The 16,404-nt window shown below is 39.8% G+C and overlaps 1 protein-coding gene across 1 annotated transcript in view; it reads right to left on the bottom strand.

Annotated features, from left to right (window-relative positions):
- LOC116321863 (protein FAM184A-like) overlaps positions 1–16,404 on the bottom strand; it is a 67,103-nt gene that overhangs the window by 23,241 nt on the left and 27,458 nt on the right. The window contains exons 11-14 of the mRNA XM_039607443.1: positions 9,599–9,721; positions 9,334–9,495; positions 1,802–1,923; positions 1,306–1,456 (exon numbers count right to left, since the gene is read on the bottom strand). Of these exons, the coding sequence (XP_039463377.1) occupies positions 1,306–1,456; positions 1,802–1,923; positions 9,334–9,495; positions 9,599–9,721 (558 nt within the window). The remainder of the gene's footprint in view (positions 1–1,305; positions 1,457–1,801; positions 1,924–9,333; positions 9,496–9,598; positions 9,722–16,404) is intronic.

Here is a 16,404-nt window from a genome sequence, read left to right as displayed (position 1 = left end):
AGTCCAAGCTTCCCTCTCTCCGTCTCTCAGACTGACATGACCTTTTCTTTTCTCTTGGTTCAGGCTGGCATTGTGTTTTTGTTATTATCAGCTGAGACTGGGGTCGGTTTGTAAGGCAGCTCTAAGAAAAGAATACGTTTAAGAGTTGCTATGTCAACAGCAAGTCATATTTACTGTAGAGCTATTTATCCATCTGGATTGTTTTGGTGTGAAGTTCCCAGTTTTTGAGACATCAGCCATATAAAGGTCTACTTTTGCTTGTATATGCTGAAACTAAATGGTACTTACCTTGTGGTTCTCAAAACACTAAAAATACATTAAAAAAAAATAAGCAGCTCTAAAAATATCTGTAAAAATCATGTCCTTCTCACCACAAGAAGGAAAAAAAAAGATCCAGCAATGTCAGATCTCTTTCTGCTGCCTGCCAATTAAAAGAAGTGCGCGACTAGCTAACATGAAAGCTCAGCTGACGGGGGGTCTCTACAACGTTAAAATCTTGCCCTGCTGTCAATTACGTGAGCCTCTCATCATCAGCGGATGAACACTTCCTCCTGACACAGTCGGTGGGTATGGTTTGATAGACAGAAAAATGAAACCAGTCAATGTCTGGGGAGAAACGTCTACATGTCTACAGCTGACATCTCCAAAACTGGGCGACGACACTATCATGTTCAACAGCAGGGGTATTCAATTAAAAAGTAGCTCCAGTAGGTCCAGTTACAGAAAATCTTCTAAAACAAAGATCCAGAATATCAAAGTTCCATATAAGTCATAGTTTAATGCAATATATTTACACTTAGCCTTACAGTTAAATCGATGTCTGTGAAATAAAATAAATACAGTACAATTAAGCAGCATTTTAAGAGTGTCTCGTTATTATTTTATGCTTCAGGCTTTTTGGAGTTAAAGCCCTAAAACTTGTATGTGGTAACCTTACAAATGGCCTGTATTTATATAGCGCTTTACTAGTCCTTAAGGACCCCAAAGCACTTTACACATCCAGTCATCCACACATTCACACACTGGTGATGGCAAGCTACATTGTAGCCACAGCCACCCTGGGGCGCACTGACAGAGGCGAGGCTGCCGAACACTGGCGCCACCGGGCCCTCTGACCACCACCAGTAGGCAACGGGTGAAGTGTCTTGCCCAAGGACACAATGACTGAGACTGTCCAAGCCGGGGCTCGGACCGGCAACCCTCCAATTACAAGGCAAACTCCCAACTCTTGAGCCACGATCGCCCCTGTTACAAAACCAAAACAGGGCGGACCCTCACCCGTCAGTGTTAGCATGTGTGCTTTACCTGCTCCAGCAGGTCTTCGACCTTCCTCTGCCAGCCCTCCCTCGCTGCCATCATCTCCAGCTCTTTTTGCTGGGACAGCTGAGTCATGGCCGCCTGTTTGTCTGCTTCATACTCCTCGGTCAACTCCTCCTTTAACAAACGCACTTCTTCCCTACAGAAAGACACAAAGTTTGACTAAATTAATTACATTGTACTTTCGGTGTGCGTGTGTTCATGCTGCTCGATTTTGTCCTGCTAAAAGACATCTGTAAATATTGCATGCGTTTATAAACTTGCTTCCGACTGTGTTCATTTCCTATTCGTTCTCATCAATATACATGAGTGTTTTGGGGAGACGCCGACTTGTTGGGATAATAAGTGTGATTGTGAAGAGGGCTGTGAGATGACAGAGACGAATGAGAAAACAGAGAAAAAGCAAAACAGGAAAAGTGAGACTGACAGGCTGACAGAGAGCGAGACATCAGGGGAGATGGGCTTTCTGTTTTTTCTCTTTTACCGCAGTGCATCTCTCCATTTCCGATCCAAGTCATCTGCCATCTTGTCCATCTTCTGCTTCTCCTCTGTTCTGATGGACATCACTCTGGCCTCATGCTGCTGCTTCTGGGTTTCAATCTCTTCCTGCAAATACAAAGAGGTGCACAAATTTGAACTCCAACACCACTCACACAGTATCAGTATTCCTGATATATTCTTTTGCTATCTCAGTCTGAAATCAGCAATTGAGTTGGTAAGAAACATCTGTACTGTTTGTGAGTAGCACATTTGAGGAGACATCATGTTTTATTGTATCACTGCCACAGATAATACATATTAAAACCACACCAGGCCGGGCTCAGATTTCATTTTGAGGAAATCAAATGAAAACCCCCCAAAAAATGTGTTTACCAAATAAAATATATGTAAGCATCTCAAGATTATAAAATTTAACTCATGCTCAACATAAACAGATCTGATATTTAGATTTCCAATTTATGGTAATTTTATCTCAGGGCCTCGTTTCATGATTTTCTTTTTTACAGCTAAACAAAAACTGCTGCTGCTAACAGCATGAAGTGCCACCTTCAGTCTTGGAATACGTGGCCTCTTCCACTAATAACTGCATCCCAGTCCCAGTGTTGATCCCCAGTGTGCAAGATGACTCAGTTTCACAGCTTGTTTTTTAGTTCTTTGCAGCTCAGCAAAAAAACAAAACAAAAAAGATAAAAGAGATAACGTTAGCCGAGAAAACCTGACGATAAAGTGATAAACTGGACACACTTACCGGTAACTTGACAAAGCTGCCTCCTAATTCAGAGCACAAATAAAACAGAACAGCGACCTCCTTACAGCTACAAAATTAAAATGAATAATCGCTGTTTTACATGCTCTGTGACCAATCACAACCTGTAGTGACTAAATGTTGCAGACTCACAACCACTTCTGATCTCATTGTGACTGCACAGGTCGCCTGATAGGAGGCAACCTTTCTGCAAACAGTTGCACTTTGACTTGGACTGACTGCAATCAGTCTCAGAGAGCTTGTCGAAGATTTGTAAATAATTGCAGTCTAATTTATAAATACAGATTGCCAACATGTTGCAATCAGTCTGAATGAGCCTTTGTCAATAAGCATAACTCGAAGGGACTGTATTCTGGTTATATTCCTATAGAACAGGAAGACTGATGAGCACAAATGTAATAGTTGGATGTGAATTTGTAATTATAATTGCCATCCTGACCCCATTCAATCACAGTGTGACATCAGACTGACTGTCTTATGGCAGATTCTAGTAACAGCATTGGTTTGCTTGACATCACATTTTAATTTTAAGCCCCAATCAATAAATATGTAATAAAAGAATTTCAGAGTAAAATCTATAATAATGCAGGCAGGTAATGTCTAAAATAACCTTGGTGTTTAAAGAGTGCTGATGCCCTAATAATGCAAGTTTAAAGCCACTTAAAGTAAAAAAGTGCATTTTCTTTTTTCTCCAAGTCTGCATCTCCGACCAGATGCCACATTTCAATAGCTGAAGCTGGATGACTCATACTGTAATGCCCACCTCCACATGCATTTATAATGCCATGGCTACAGGGCATTTATAATGTGCTGGTTTCAAGGCAGAAACAAACTTCACCGGGTCAGCTGTTTCCAGCTGCTGAAGAGGCTGCAGGCTGTAAGTGCTGATGAGCTCATTAGAAGAGCTAAAAGCTCTCTTGTTTAGCTGCAAGGGGAAGCACATGAGTGGTTAAATCCACTGTGAGGACAATTTACATTTCTGGGAATCTAAATAAGATTTAAAAAAAATAAAAAAAATTGTGCTTTTGGATTTCTTACAAGTGGAGATGATTTTTGGAGGAGCAATGCAGGAAGAAACATATACGTATATGACCAGTCGGATTTGAGTGTTTGTGACTCTTAGTAGCTACTGTTCATTATTTAAAAGCCTGTTTTAGGAACAGTGCACAGGTTATCTGGGGACTGGACATTTATAGTAATAAAGATATATGCTTCAGTAAGCCACAGTGGGCTGGATTTCTCTCAAAAAGCGACTGATGTGCTCAACGGCAAATTAAGAAAAGAACAAAAATCAAACCACGGACATGACTCATATTTCACTTGTAACATTATCCTAAAAAGTCTGTATTTGTTTCATTATACTTTCACTTGAATAATTATAATTCTGAATCATTCAGACAACAAATTATATCTGCCTAAGCCAGAAGATCTGTAAGACAGTCCGCGAATGTGACATAATACAAATCAAATTCATCTCAGTCATTTTAGCTTCATTTTATTTCAGCTGACTAAAAATAATAAATTAAAAAGCACTGATTAAGCATTTTTGATAAATCAGAAACTACAGCAAAGGCTAACCACCTACATTAAAGCTAACTGCGAGTAACCCTTAAAGCTCTGTTCAGTTTCTGTCATATTTTAGCTGCTTATAGAACAAAATGACTGGATGTGCATCAGAGGTTAGTGAGGGTGGTGCAGTTCACTCCAGTATGTGGGGCCCTTCAAAGTGTCACAGGATAAATCTTGCACTACAAATGTAGTTCAAATATATATTTGAACGTTGTTAAGCCTAAAAATTTATTGAAATGAGACTATAAAACAAGAAACTGTAAAGCTGAGGTTAAAACTATTAGCCCCCTTACGCATTTCTTTTTTAACAGAGCATTTATAAACATTTTTGCACACAATAGAAGAATTTTTTCAGAAAAAATCAAAATGACAAAGCTTAATACTAAAAGCGGATTTTTTTAAGTGAGCCATAGCACAAACTACTGTTCTACTTTAACTCTGTGATGCTTAAACCTTATAAAATCAAATTAAAAAAAATAGCCTTCAAGCCAGACTGAAGTATGCTAAAGATGACCAGGAGACTATTCATACTGGAATCGTGTCATTTGGTCAGATGAGAACTAGAACTGGGAATCTCATCAAGGTGGAAGGAACCATGAAAAACGAAGGATGTGTGAAGATTCTGAAAGAAAATCTCAAGCAGTCGGCAGCAAAGCTGGGTCTGGGTCGTCGCTTTGTCTTCCAACACGACAAAGACCAAAGTGAACGTTACTGAGTGTCCTGCACAAACCCCTGACTTAACTGCCACTGAAAATCAGTGAGGTGGACTGAAGACCAGGGTCCAATCCAGAAGACCATCAAATCTGGAGGAGTTTGAGAGATTGACCGAAGAAGAATGGGCTAAGACTGATCAGGAGGCATGTGTGAGACTTGCTGAACACTACAACAAACGTTCAGATTCGTTGTAATACAGGGAGTGCAGAATTATTAGGCAAGTTGTATTTTTGAGGAATAATTTTATTATTGAACAACAACCATGTTCTCAATGAACCCAAAAAACTCATTAATATCAAAGCTGAATGTTTTTGGAAGTAGTTTTTAGTTTGTTTTAGTTTGAGCTATTTTAGGGGATATCTGTGTGTGCAGGTGACTATTACTGTGCATAATTATTAGGCAACTTAACAAAAACAAATATATACCCATTTCAATTATTTATTTTTACCAGTGAAACCAATATAACATCTCCACATTCACAAATATACATTTCTGACATTCAAAACAAAACAAAAACAAATCAGCGACCAATATAGCCACCTTTCTTTGCAAGGACACTCAAAAGCCTGCCATCCATGGATTCTGTCAGTGTTTTGATCTGTTCACCATCAACATTGCGTGCAGCAGCAACCACAGCCTCCCAGACACTGTTCAGAGAGGTGTACTGTTTTCCCTCCTTGTAAATCTCACATTTGATGATGGACCACAGGTTCTCAATGGGGTTCAGATCAGGTGAACAAGGAGGCCATGTCATTAGTTTTTCTTCTTTTATACCCTTTCTTGCCAGCCACGCTGTGGAGTACTTGGACGCTGTGATGGAGCATTGTCCTGCATGAAAATCATGTTTTTCTTGAAGGATGCAGACTTCTTCCTGTACCACTGCTTGAAGAAGGTGTCTTCCAGAAACTGGCAGTAGGACTGGGAGTTGAGCTTGACTCCATCCTCAACCCGAAAAGGCCCCACAAGCTCATCTTTGATGATACCAGCCCAAACCAGTACTCCACCTCCACCTTGCTGGCGTCTGAGTCAGACTGGAGCTCTCTGCCCTTTACCAATCCAGCCACGGGCCCATCCATCTGGCCCATCAAGACTCACTCTCATTTCATCAGTCCATAAAACCTTAGAAAAATCAGTCTTGAGATATTTCTTGGCCCAGTCTTGACGTTTCAGCTTGTGTGTCTTGTTCAGTGGTGGTCGTCTTTCAGCCTTTCTTACCTTGGCCATGTCTCTGAGTATTGCACACCTTGTGCTTTTGGGCACTCCAGTGATGTTGCAGCTCTGAAATATGGCCAAACTGGTGGCAAGTGGCATCTTGGCAGCTGCACGCTTGACTTTTCTCAGTTCATGGGCAGTTATTTTGCGCCTTGGTTTTTCCACACGCTTCTTGCGACCCTGTTGACTATTTTGAATGAAACGCTTGATTGTTCGATGATCACGCTTCAGAAGCTTTGCAATTTTAAGACTGCTGCATCCCTCTGCAAGATATCTCACTATTTTTGACTTTTCTGAGCCTGTCAAGTCCTTCTTTTGACCCATTTTGCCAAAGGAAAGGAAGTTGCCTAATAATTATGCACACCTGATATAGGGTGTTGATGTCATTAGACCACACCCCTTCTCATTACAGAGATGCACATCACCTAATATGCTTAATTGGTAGTGGGCTTTCGAGCCTATACAGCTTGGAGTAAGACAACATGCATGAAGAGGATGATGTGGACAAAATACTCATTTACCTAATAATTCTGCACTCCCTGTAATGTGTAATAATGTAAGCGTCCAAAATAAAACCAGCATGTTTGCAATCGCTGTGTGAAATACTGGAAAAAAACATAAAATTATTTTGTTTTTGTGGAACTTCTAACAACACATCTAAACCATGAAACATGAGGGCTCATGACTTACTGACAGGCTGCTTGTCTGAGGAACACATGATGTAATCTCTACAATGACATCATAGTTTATTTCATTTTTTTTTATTTTGTGAACTTTCTGCATTTAAGATATAAATGAAACCATCTCTCTTTGCACTTTTCCTAACCTAGTAATCTACTTAAAGGTTCATTGTGCGCTAAACAATAGCTGGTCTAAATTTACTGTGAGGCCGGCCTCTGCTGGTTTTGAGCTTGTGTCTATGCTAATGAGCTCAGTGTGAACACAGGATCCAATCCTGTGTCAAGCTTGGCTTTTTTACTGCCCCAGTCCCGCTCTTTAAATAGCACTTTAAATAAGAAGCCTGGTGGGAATTCAAAGAGCACCATTCTGCAGTTTCATTTAATTATCGCTCTTCATATAGCCTCTCTGCATTGTGCCTCTTATCACCTCTTCTTTCTGCCTTTATTAACAGTTGTTTTAATTCATGTTATTGAAGCTAAGACATTTCCACACTTTTTCTATCCCATTCTGCATTTTTATTCTACTTTAAACCTTTTTATCGTACAGTCCTATAATGATTCAGCCTTCCCAAACTCTCATTTGATGACTTATTATCATGAATAAGTTCCTTTAAATACAAATATCATTCCTATTATTAATAACAGTATTAATAGCTATAATTTTAATGAAAGGATCCAGTCGCTCCCTCCTCCTCCTCCCCTGCCACAGTAAGCCACGCTCTCTATCACAAACGCTCTTCCTGCGTCTCACACCAGCAGGGCTCTTTTCAAACATAGGCCCACTCTACTCATAATGGCCTCATCATCATTATCTCACAGCTGGCCTTCAGCACCGCGCTTGTTTCTCAGTTAACTCTCATTTCCTGCTCTCCTGCTTTCAAAATGTTCTTCCCCTCTCCCATCCTTCCATCCTCCCATCCTTGCCTGTGTTTTCCCCCCTCTCTCTCTCTCTGTCTCTCTCTCTATTCGGTCATCAGTGAAGGCTTTTTTTAATCACCACATTTATTTGACTGACTGAGCTGTTATTGTCAGACTATGTGACAGGCTGTCACACTGACTTACTATGTCAGGAAGCAAATTACCATCTGCCAGTCTCAGTGTCGGGTCTGAAAACTCTTGACTGGTTGACCTGACCTGTCAAGAGTTTTGCAAAGGTTACTTCATTTCAGAGTCCCAGAAAGTTGGTAAAATAAAAGCTGGGATTTAATCCATTAAGTTTAAGTGAGTTTGTGTAACAACGTGCATTAGACAAAAAAAAGAGCCAGAAATTAACAGCCCTAAGTTTATCCTTGGGGAGCGCTGGTTTAGCTGACTGGAATGAGCAGGCGACCATATGCCACACGGCTGAGAGCGGCCGGCCCGCGTTAGAGTCTGATACCCGGCCCTTTGCCATGTCTTCCCCTCTTTCTTTCCTCCACTTTCCTGTCAGTCTTCATTGTCCCTTTCAAAAATAAACCCATAAAAAGGCCCCAAAATATATATTTTTAAAGTCTCTTTAAGTCCCCTTCCAGTCCCTAAAATCCCACTCTCTTTTGATTGGCCATCTTCTGGAAGCCCGCTGAGGGGCAATGACCTTATAAGGAAATCTGATTCAGAAAGAAAACAGACTAGAAAGCTATCAGTGGCTTACTTTTACATTATTTTTATACTTATACATATGCTTACTTCATTATTTGCACCTTTAATACTTTCAACACTTTTTACAAAACAAAACAAAGACGACAGAATTTGCATATTCTCAGCTGCGGTTTAACGCTCTGTTCATTTGTCTACATCTGAATATCCGAGTGTGACACTGATAACCAATCTGTGTAATTTGACACTCTGTATTTTTACATCTTACAGGATACTAAAATAAATATTAAGAAGTGATCTGTGACTACTGAAGGAAATACAACATTCCCTTTCACTGTTATGCTGATGACATCCAAATTTACTTCCCCTTGAAACGGGATGTTTCTGTCCCACTGCAGCCTCTGCTTAACTGTCTACATGATGTTAAAGACCAGTTAACACAACATTTTCTCACCCTAAAAAAAATAAGTTTTTGTTTTTGGAAGACACGCCCCTTTTGGATAAGTTAACTGATACCTTTGGTCCTCTTGCTTGTCATCATTCGCACCCTGTAAGAAATCTCAGAGTGTTTTTAGACAGCTCTTTTAAATTAGAGAAGCAAGTGTCCACAGTTGTGAAAAACACTTTTTTATCAGTTACGTGAAATTGCCAAAGCGAAGCCTTATCTTCCTCCTAAAGACACAGAAAAACTTATTCATGCCTTCATCACCTCTACACTGGACTACTGCAGTTCTCTCTGTTTGGGTCTTCAACACTCATCTCTCCATCAGATGCAGTTAGTCTAAAGTGCTGCTGCACGTCTTTTAACAGGTGTTAGAATGTATGAACACATCACTCCAGTTTTAGCAAATTTACACTGGCTTTGGTCAACTTTGTTGCTTTTAAATGTGGAATAGAAATAAATGTGATATTGATATTGAAGTGATTATCCTCAGTAAGACAGGAGGACCCTCGTTTCAGGTTCTCCAAACCTCAGTACTGTCTTTGCTTTCTCCTCACCTGTAGGTCAGTCAGCAGGTTGCTCGTCTCTCGGACGCGGGCTCGAGTCGCGTCTAGCTCTATCTTGAGTTTCTCCTGAGTTTCCTTCAGACAGGTAATCTGCGTCTGAGCTGAACTCAGGTTCTGTTCCCCCTCTCTCACCAGCTCCTGAAGGTGGGACACCTGAGGAGACAACCACTCAGTTGATTGAGACGTGTCGGTATATTTGGAGACGATCAGATCATGCTGGTCACGCGCTAGCGCTCCAGTAAGAGCTGACTCATACTTCCTGATTGGCCATGTTGAGTTTGGCCGAGAGCTCCTCTTTCAAGTTGTCGAGTTGCTGCTGGAGGCGATCCCTCTGCTCCTCTAACGACAGCCGTTTAATCTCAAACTCCTGGCTCATTTTCTGGAGATGGGAAGAAAGAGAGAGAGGAAGAAAAGGAACGAGATTGGATGAAAAGACGGATGAGAAGAACGGGAAGGATAATAGGACAAGAAATTGGGCAAGTTGATTAGTGCTGGACCATGAAACTAGAGATTTATTCTACATTCCTCCATGTCTAAAATGTCTTTGTGAGACAAATTCTCAATGCATGTTTTCAATATGAAAACGCTTTGTGCCCGTTTTCCTCTGATATAAACTTAAAGTCTCTAAAAAAAATGAGGAGAGTTAAAAGCCACTCTATTGAAAATCCAATTTCTGCCACAATGTGGAGTCATGGCAGCGTTTGAGCGTGACGCAGGGCTACTGAATGAGGAAAAGACACGTGAACTGTCATTTACACTTAAAAGGCCATCTCTTCAAAACATCCAGTCTCTATAATCCTTCAAACCAGAGCGTCAAATCCTTTCTGGGCCACTCTGGATTCCTCTTATGAAAATCTCCTTTTGGTCTACTTCTTAAGTCTCTCTTTTCAGTAAATTCCTGAGATCCTTACTGTCTATGCTTTATGATACACCTAAACAATACTGAGCTCTGTTTGTATTCAGTAACAGTGTTGAGAAACAGGTTTCTGGTGGTTCATTCTTTGCAGATGCTGTTATTTTAGTGTAAAGGTGAATTTAGAATATTTTCTGGATCTTCTGATCATCTGATGTTTGTTACAGGCAAATACAAAAAGAGGGCACGTACATCTAGTTATTCAGCTGTGCATTTGTCTTACCAGTGATCAATAAGGGTTCAGTCATTAGTGTCTAATTTGCAGCTACTATTTATCATCTTGACGTCCCCGTTGGGTTGAGGCAAGTTGTATCCATGAGAATCTCTTCGATGACGTGAGCAAAATATAAAGCAACCCCCCTTTTAATCTTTCCCCCCTGGGAGCCACCCAGTAATCCACATCCTCTTTCTTTAGCCCACTCACAGGAGAGCCACCTTTCCCGTGCAGCTTTAGAGCGCCACAAGATTAAAATTAAATCAGAGCTTGTACTCTTGTAGCCCCGATTCACAGATTTCAATTAAGTGAGAAGCACAAAGTCTTGGAAGGGAAAAAAAGCCGAGCAAACAAATAAAACCTGCAGCATTACAACATGCCAGTCACACCACCATGCAAGTGCAAGTCTTCAGCCAATAAATATTTAGATCACGTCTCAAAAGAAGTGTAACAAAGACATGTGAACAAACTGCAAGCTTTGAGAACTTAGAAATGATTTATAGCGCGAGACGCAGCATTTCAATCATTCAACTCTCTACCAGAGATCCACGTCAGCGATGTATCACACATCACCTGCAGAGTGATATGTGATACATCGCTGTCACCCCCGGCAGGATGAAAGTGTATAAAAGTAGAGCTGGTTAAGAGCATTTTTTACCTGGATGGGGCAATAATTCTATCAATCGGCAGGTCAAGGACAAGAAACCCTTCAGTTATAAATGAATAGTGAGGGCTAATTAGCTTATGTTAGCTAGTTATCTGATATTGATTCACATGTTGTTGACAGTGGGATAGTCTCCAACTCCCTGGAGTTTTTACATGGTTAAGATGGAAAACCGGTGGATGGACCTCACTGTGGCCACTGCACTGTTGCTAGAACTTGTAATCTCTTCATACTCTCTGTTTTGATAATGTACAGAGGTTTTAAACAAACTGAATGGGCAACAGTTATCAGTTACTCGAATAATCTGAATGCTAGCGCACGCCAGCTGATGGCTCGTCCTACTGATGGTCTCATATAGGATTGCAGTATTTAAGCTTCTTTAGCCCGCCTCGAGTTGCTGCACATCCAAAAGCTGCTTTGCAATCCAGCACCACCTTCCACAGAGTGCTTCACTCAATCCGTGTCAAATCTCGTGTTACTGCTCTGGTCTGTGAGGGGTCTTCCTCACCCATACGCAGGCGTATAGTGTTTGTGTCGAAATGACTGCAAGTGGAAATGAAATTGTCTTTGACTACGGCGATCCTTGCCTCAGTTAAACATATTTAACTTTCACAAATAGAAAAAAGAACACGAAATTTGATTAAGGACATTTTTATGATTGTTTAAAAGCCAAACAATTCATCTAGAACAATGGTGTCAAAATACGGCCCGGGGGTCAAAATTGGCCCTGAGAAGACTCCAATACGGCCTATTTCCATCTTTGGAAATGGTCCCTTTGTAAAGGAGGGCAAAAATACAGGACTTTTAATTATATTTCCATAGAAATTTTCCTGCTGATAAAGATCACCGCTAGAGCCATCATACGACACTAAAGTAAAAGTTAGTGTTTTTTTAAATATCGGCTATAAAAATGTGTTTTTTTATTTTTTATTTTTTACAATGTAGAGTCAAATAAATAAATAAATGAATAAATAAAAACTTTCTGCTTTATAATTCCAAAACTGTGGAGGTGATGTGCTGCCAGAAATCATTTATAATTTTATACATTTCTTACAATATCTGTCTTTAATGATAGACAGAATTCTCTAACTACAGCAGCATTTCTTTATTAGAAAAACTGAGACAAGCTGTTGAAACTGCACTTCTCCTTCTTATAATGAGATATCTCAGGGATTAAATGTGTGGTTAAACATCTTCAAAGTGACAGAAAGGGGATTTCCACCTGTCTGACCCACTTAAGATCAAAACAGGCTCTATGTGGACCTCGAGGAATGACTTTGACATCCCCGATCTAGAAAACAATCAGCACAGTAAACAATACTGAAAGTGACAGTTGGCTGCCTTCGTAAGCTTCAGCTGCTGCCATATTTAAAAGACAACACGCTGCTGACACTGAGTAGAAAGCTGCATCGATGCCAAAAGCCTATCACTTCATTATGGACACTTTCATTTTTAAACTGAGAGAAGCTGCGTTCACCTGCAAACAAACCCATCAGAGGAATGAATCTACATGTGCAGCAGTGCAGGGAGATTAGAAACACCAATGAAAAGTCTTTATTCTACTGCTGTCTCATCTGGTCTTAAGTAGACCGTGGTGAATTATGAATTAATACAGCACAAGCAATTTGTAGAATTAGTCGCTTTATTGCTTCGGTTGAAAAACTCGTTAATATCTGCTGACAGTCGTAAAACTAAGAAGTACAAAGATGAAGACGTTTTAGAATGAATCGCTTTTTTCTTCTTCTTTTTCCAAATTACCACTTCTGTCTCTTTCTCTTCTGTCTGCATCTTTGTCTCACCGTCTCTCGTCCTGCATCCCGTTTCTCGTTTCACCCCAAATAAAAACAGACATTAATCTAAACGCAGCTTCGGCTTACATAATATTTCCCTTTTTCATCAACCCCTCCATCCATTCTCTCCGTCGCTCTGTCTTTCAGGGAATCTATAAACACACGCCCACACGCTCATGCACGACTCTCACTTGGCTTAGAGGCAGGATTTAATGTCAATGAAAATCAACCAATTAGCAGTCAGCTTCAAACAGCATCCGAAGTGTGAGCTCACGAGGGGCGAAAAAAAAGGAAAAAAGAGAGAGAGCAACAATATGAAAGAGGAGAAATATGGGACGAGACGGAAGAGAGAAAACACCGAGCGCAAAGTGATTTAAAATGCAGCGTCTAATCGTTTCAGACCAAGAAGATACGTCTTCATTTTGGACGGCAAGCTTTAATATTAAAGGAATGACTTTTGAGACAAAGTGTTTTGTGTTACTCTGTGCCTGTCATATATTACACTGCCTTCATGCCTCTTAGCTAATTCATTTTAATTGGATGGAAGCAAACTCCAGTATGTACGCTGTCCTTTGCTGAACTTCAGCTCTAAATGCAGCTGGAGCCGTGTGAGCGTGAATAAAGGGGGTGTAATGTGCTGTAACAGATATAAACAAGACAGGAATAGGACCTACTATTCTGCTCACTGTTTGCCTTTTCAGAGCAAAACAGTCATACTGGCCTATAGGATAATAAGATAAGAGAGGAGGGCAGCCTTTACCGAGCCCCATAGAGTGATTTATTCTCTGCATTTAACCCATCTTAAGCGTTGGGAGTAGTGGGCAGGCAGCGTGCAGCCCCCATGGACCAGCTCCAGCTGTAAGCCATGTCCTGGTCATACTATACTGCTCAATATAAGTTTATCCTTCCTGACACAGTTTGATGGAAAGGTTAGAGCTTACTGGACAATCAGGAACTTTAGTCAATTTGATACTCATGTGTTTTTCTTACATATAAGAAAGAATCATTATTCATTCATTATTTCTCAAATTGTATTTTTTAACAATATTTTAAAAGATGCAAAATGAGTGAAAAGTCAGATTTTCGGTCTGGTGGAGCCGCCACAGTGGAGCCACTGCAACGTACACCTCTCTCTGTCTTTCTGTCCACAGACTCCTACACGATCAACTAAACTTCGTACAGGGGTACATCTATATATCTTTATCACACATTTTGATATCATCATGTTGCCTAGCGACCGCCTTGCTAGGGGCAACGGGCTAAAATGACTTGCGTTGAACATTTTTCCACCTCGAACACCTTACAGCGTTATCACAATAACGTCTACTTTATATCTGCAAAACTTTGATTATCTTTGATATTTTATGAGATGTTGTCAAGTTGCCTAGCAACCACATAACAATAGACTAAACATTACCGTAGTGTAGGCATGAGCTAGTTAGTGTAATAGAGTGATCAAAAGATTTTGTCAGAGCAGATCATTTATGTGACTTTTATCGCCTTATGACTCACGTGAGGCTTAAAACAAAGAAATTTGTTACAGATATTAAATATACAGAAGATACTGATATTATATGTGTGTGTGTAAAAATAACCAGATAGCAGAAATTTTTAATAGCGTGTCAGAACCAATTTATAATAAATATTTTTTAATATAGGCCAAATTCTTAATTCTTATAGGCTTCTATAATTTTACATAGACAGAAATATATCATTTTAAAAGTTGCACTTTTAAAATTTTATAGGTCTTAATCTTATTATCTTTAATCTATAGGATAATATCCGTTGAGATTGGTTTCTTAATTGATTTGACTTTTCTATATTATTTCTTTTAGTCCTAAAGAAAATTTAAATGAGTAAAATCGCTATGAAGTAATTAAATAATTGTGATTTTAAAAACACTGACCTTCCAAATTTTCTCTCTTTTCTGATCCTGAACTCATTTTATCTAATGAATTAGTGGGAAACAAGCTGAACGAGTACATCATCAGGAGATCAAAATCAATTAATAAAAACTGAAAATAAATCCTTGATTTTGTGCTCGTGTGACGAGCAGGCCTGTGACTAAAGGTGTGGGTGGATTTTTACAACTTTCACACTGTGCCGCAGCAATCTGGTCCACGGCGCTGCCAGCACTCTCCAAGGTTCAACGTCAACAAGCTAACATGATAGAAATGTAAGATTAACCCCAGACAATGTTTGGACAGCACTTTGCCCACAGTTGTCCTTTAGCACAGAACAGGAGATCAGCAATTTTAGATGTGAGCTCACAAAAAAGAAAAAAACAAAAAGAAAAACACAAGCCCACTTATTGCTAAACACAAAGAATTGAAAATCTGTGCCCATTGATCAAACAGATATTCCCTGTAGTTGAAAATAAGTTCAGATCTACCATAAAGGCCTGTTTTTGCTTATTTAGCTATCCAGAATAAGTGAGACAAGTAAGAAAGAGATGAGTCTGTCCAGCAGTCCTGTTGTTGTTGCTGTTATGTTAAACAGATCAGGTTAAATTAATTTAACCTGGGTAATCTCATCAGTTGTCTTTGCTTCTTTGGCAATAAGGCCGTTCGTATTCTCCTCACGTAACCCCTCCCCTTTGAAGTCAAAGAGAGGAGAGCAAATCAGGAGTGAAAAAAAGAAAAGCTGAAGAAGAAAGAAAGAGCGATGACAGACTGAAAGACGCAGAGGAGAAAACACAGGCACAGAGAGATGCTGCGCTTCATGTCTTTAGTCTTAATGTTGACCTAATTAAATGTTGAGGGGGGCTGCGCATTTCTTTTAGAGATACATATTTCTTTAATGACTAAAGCCATTTGCTCTGAGGAAAATTAATTGCAAATGTTTCTGTGAAAAAAGTGAGAGACACAAACCCTGAGAGAAACCTTCGGCTATTTGTGTTCCAATTACTGTTTTTATCCCCCCAAAAAACATCTTTATGGCTTCTTGCATGTTTTATCATTTTATAAAGAATGATGATCAAGATGGTTACACAGCAAAAAGTCAAAACAAACCATCTTCCTTTAGTTTGAATATCTTAAAATAATCCAAGTGACCAACACTTGCTGAGTTTGTGATTTCCTTGCAGTGACACTGACAGTGGGTTTGGCCAAAGACAGCAGTATGTAAATGTAAATTCTCAGTCATGTGCCAACACAAAGAAATACAGCCAGCAGAGTGACGTGACGTTGGTTTTAGCCAAAGACGTAACAGAGTCAGTCTTTTGGCACTGATCAAAACTGATTAAAAATAAACAAAGACAGAGAAATGATTAGATGGCATTAGATTTTAATACCATCTAATCAGAAATGGCCAACCCACCGCCTCCAGCCTCTGCCCTTTACTTGGAGTCTATGAAACATAATCTTCATTCATATGTGTTCATTTTCTTAAAAAAACCCCTCTACTTAGGGCTTTTCAATTTGGTTGAAAAGCCTCATTTTATTCAGTGATTTCAAGGGGAATAGACACACCGCCGCATGAC

The sequence above is a fragment of the Oreochromis aureus genome, linkage group 23 (assembly GCF_013358895.1).
Source record: "Oreochromis aureus strain Israel breed Guangdong linkage group 23, ZZ_aureus, whole genome shotgun sequence".
Classification (NCBI taxonomy): domain Eukaryota; kingdom Metazoa; phylum Chordata; class Actinopteri; order Cichliformes; family Cichlidae; genus Oreochromis; species Oreochromis aureus.
Note: the sequence above shows the minus strand (reverse complement) of the source record. Positions and strands in the feature narration are given on the sequence as shown.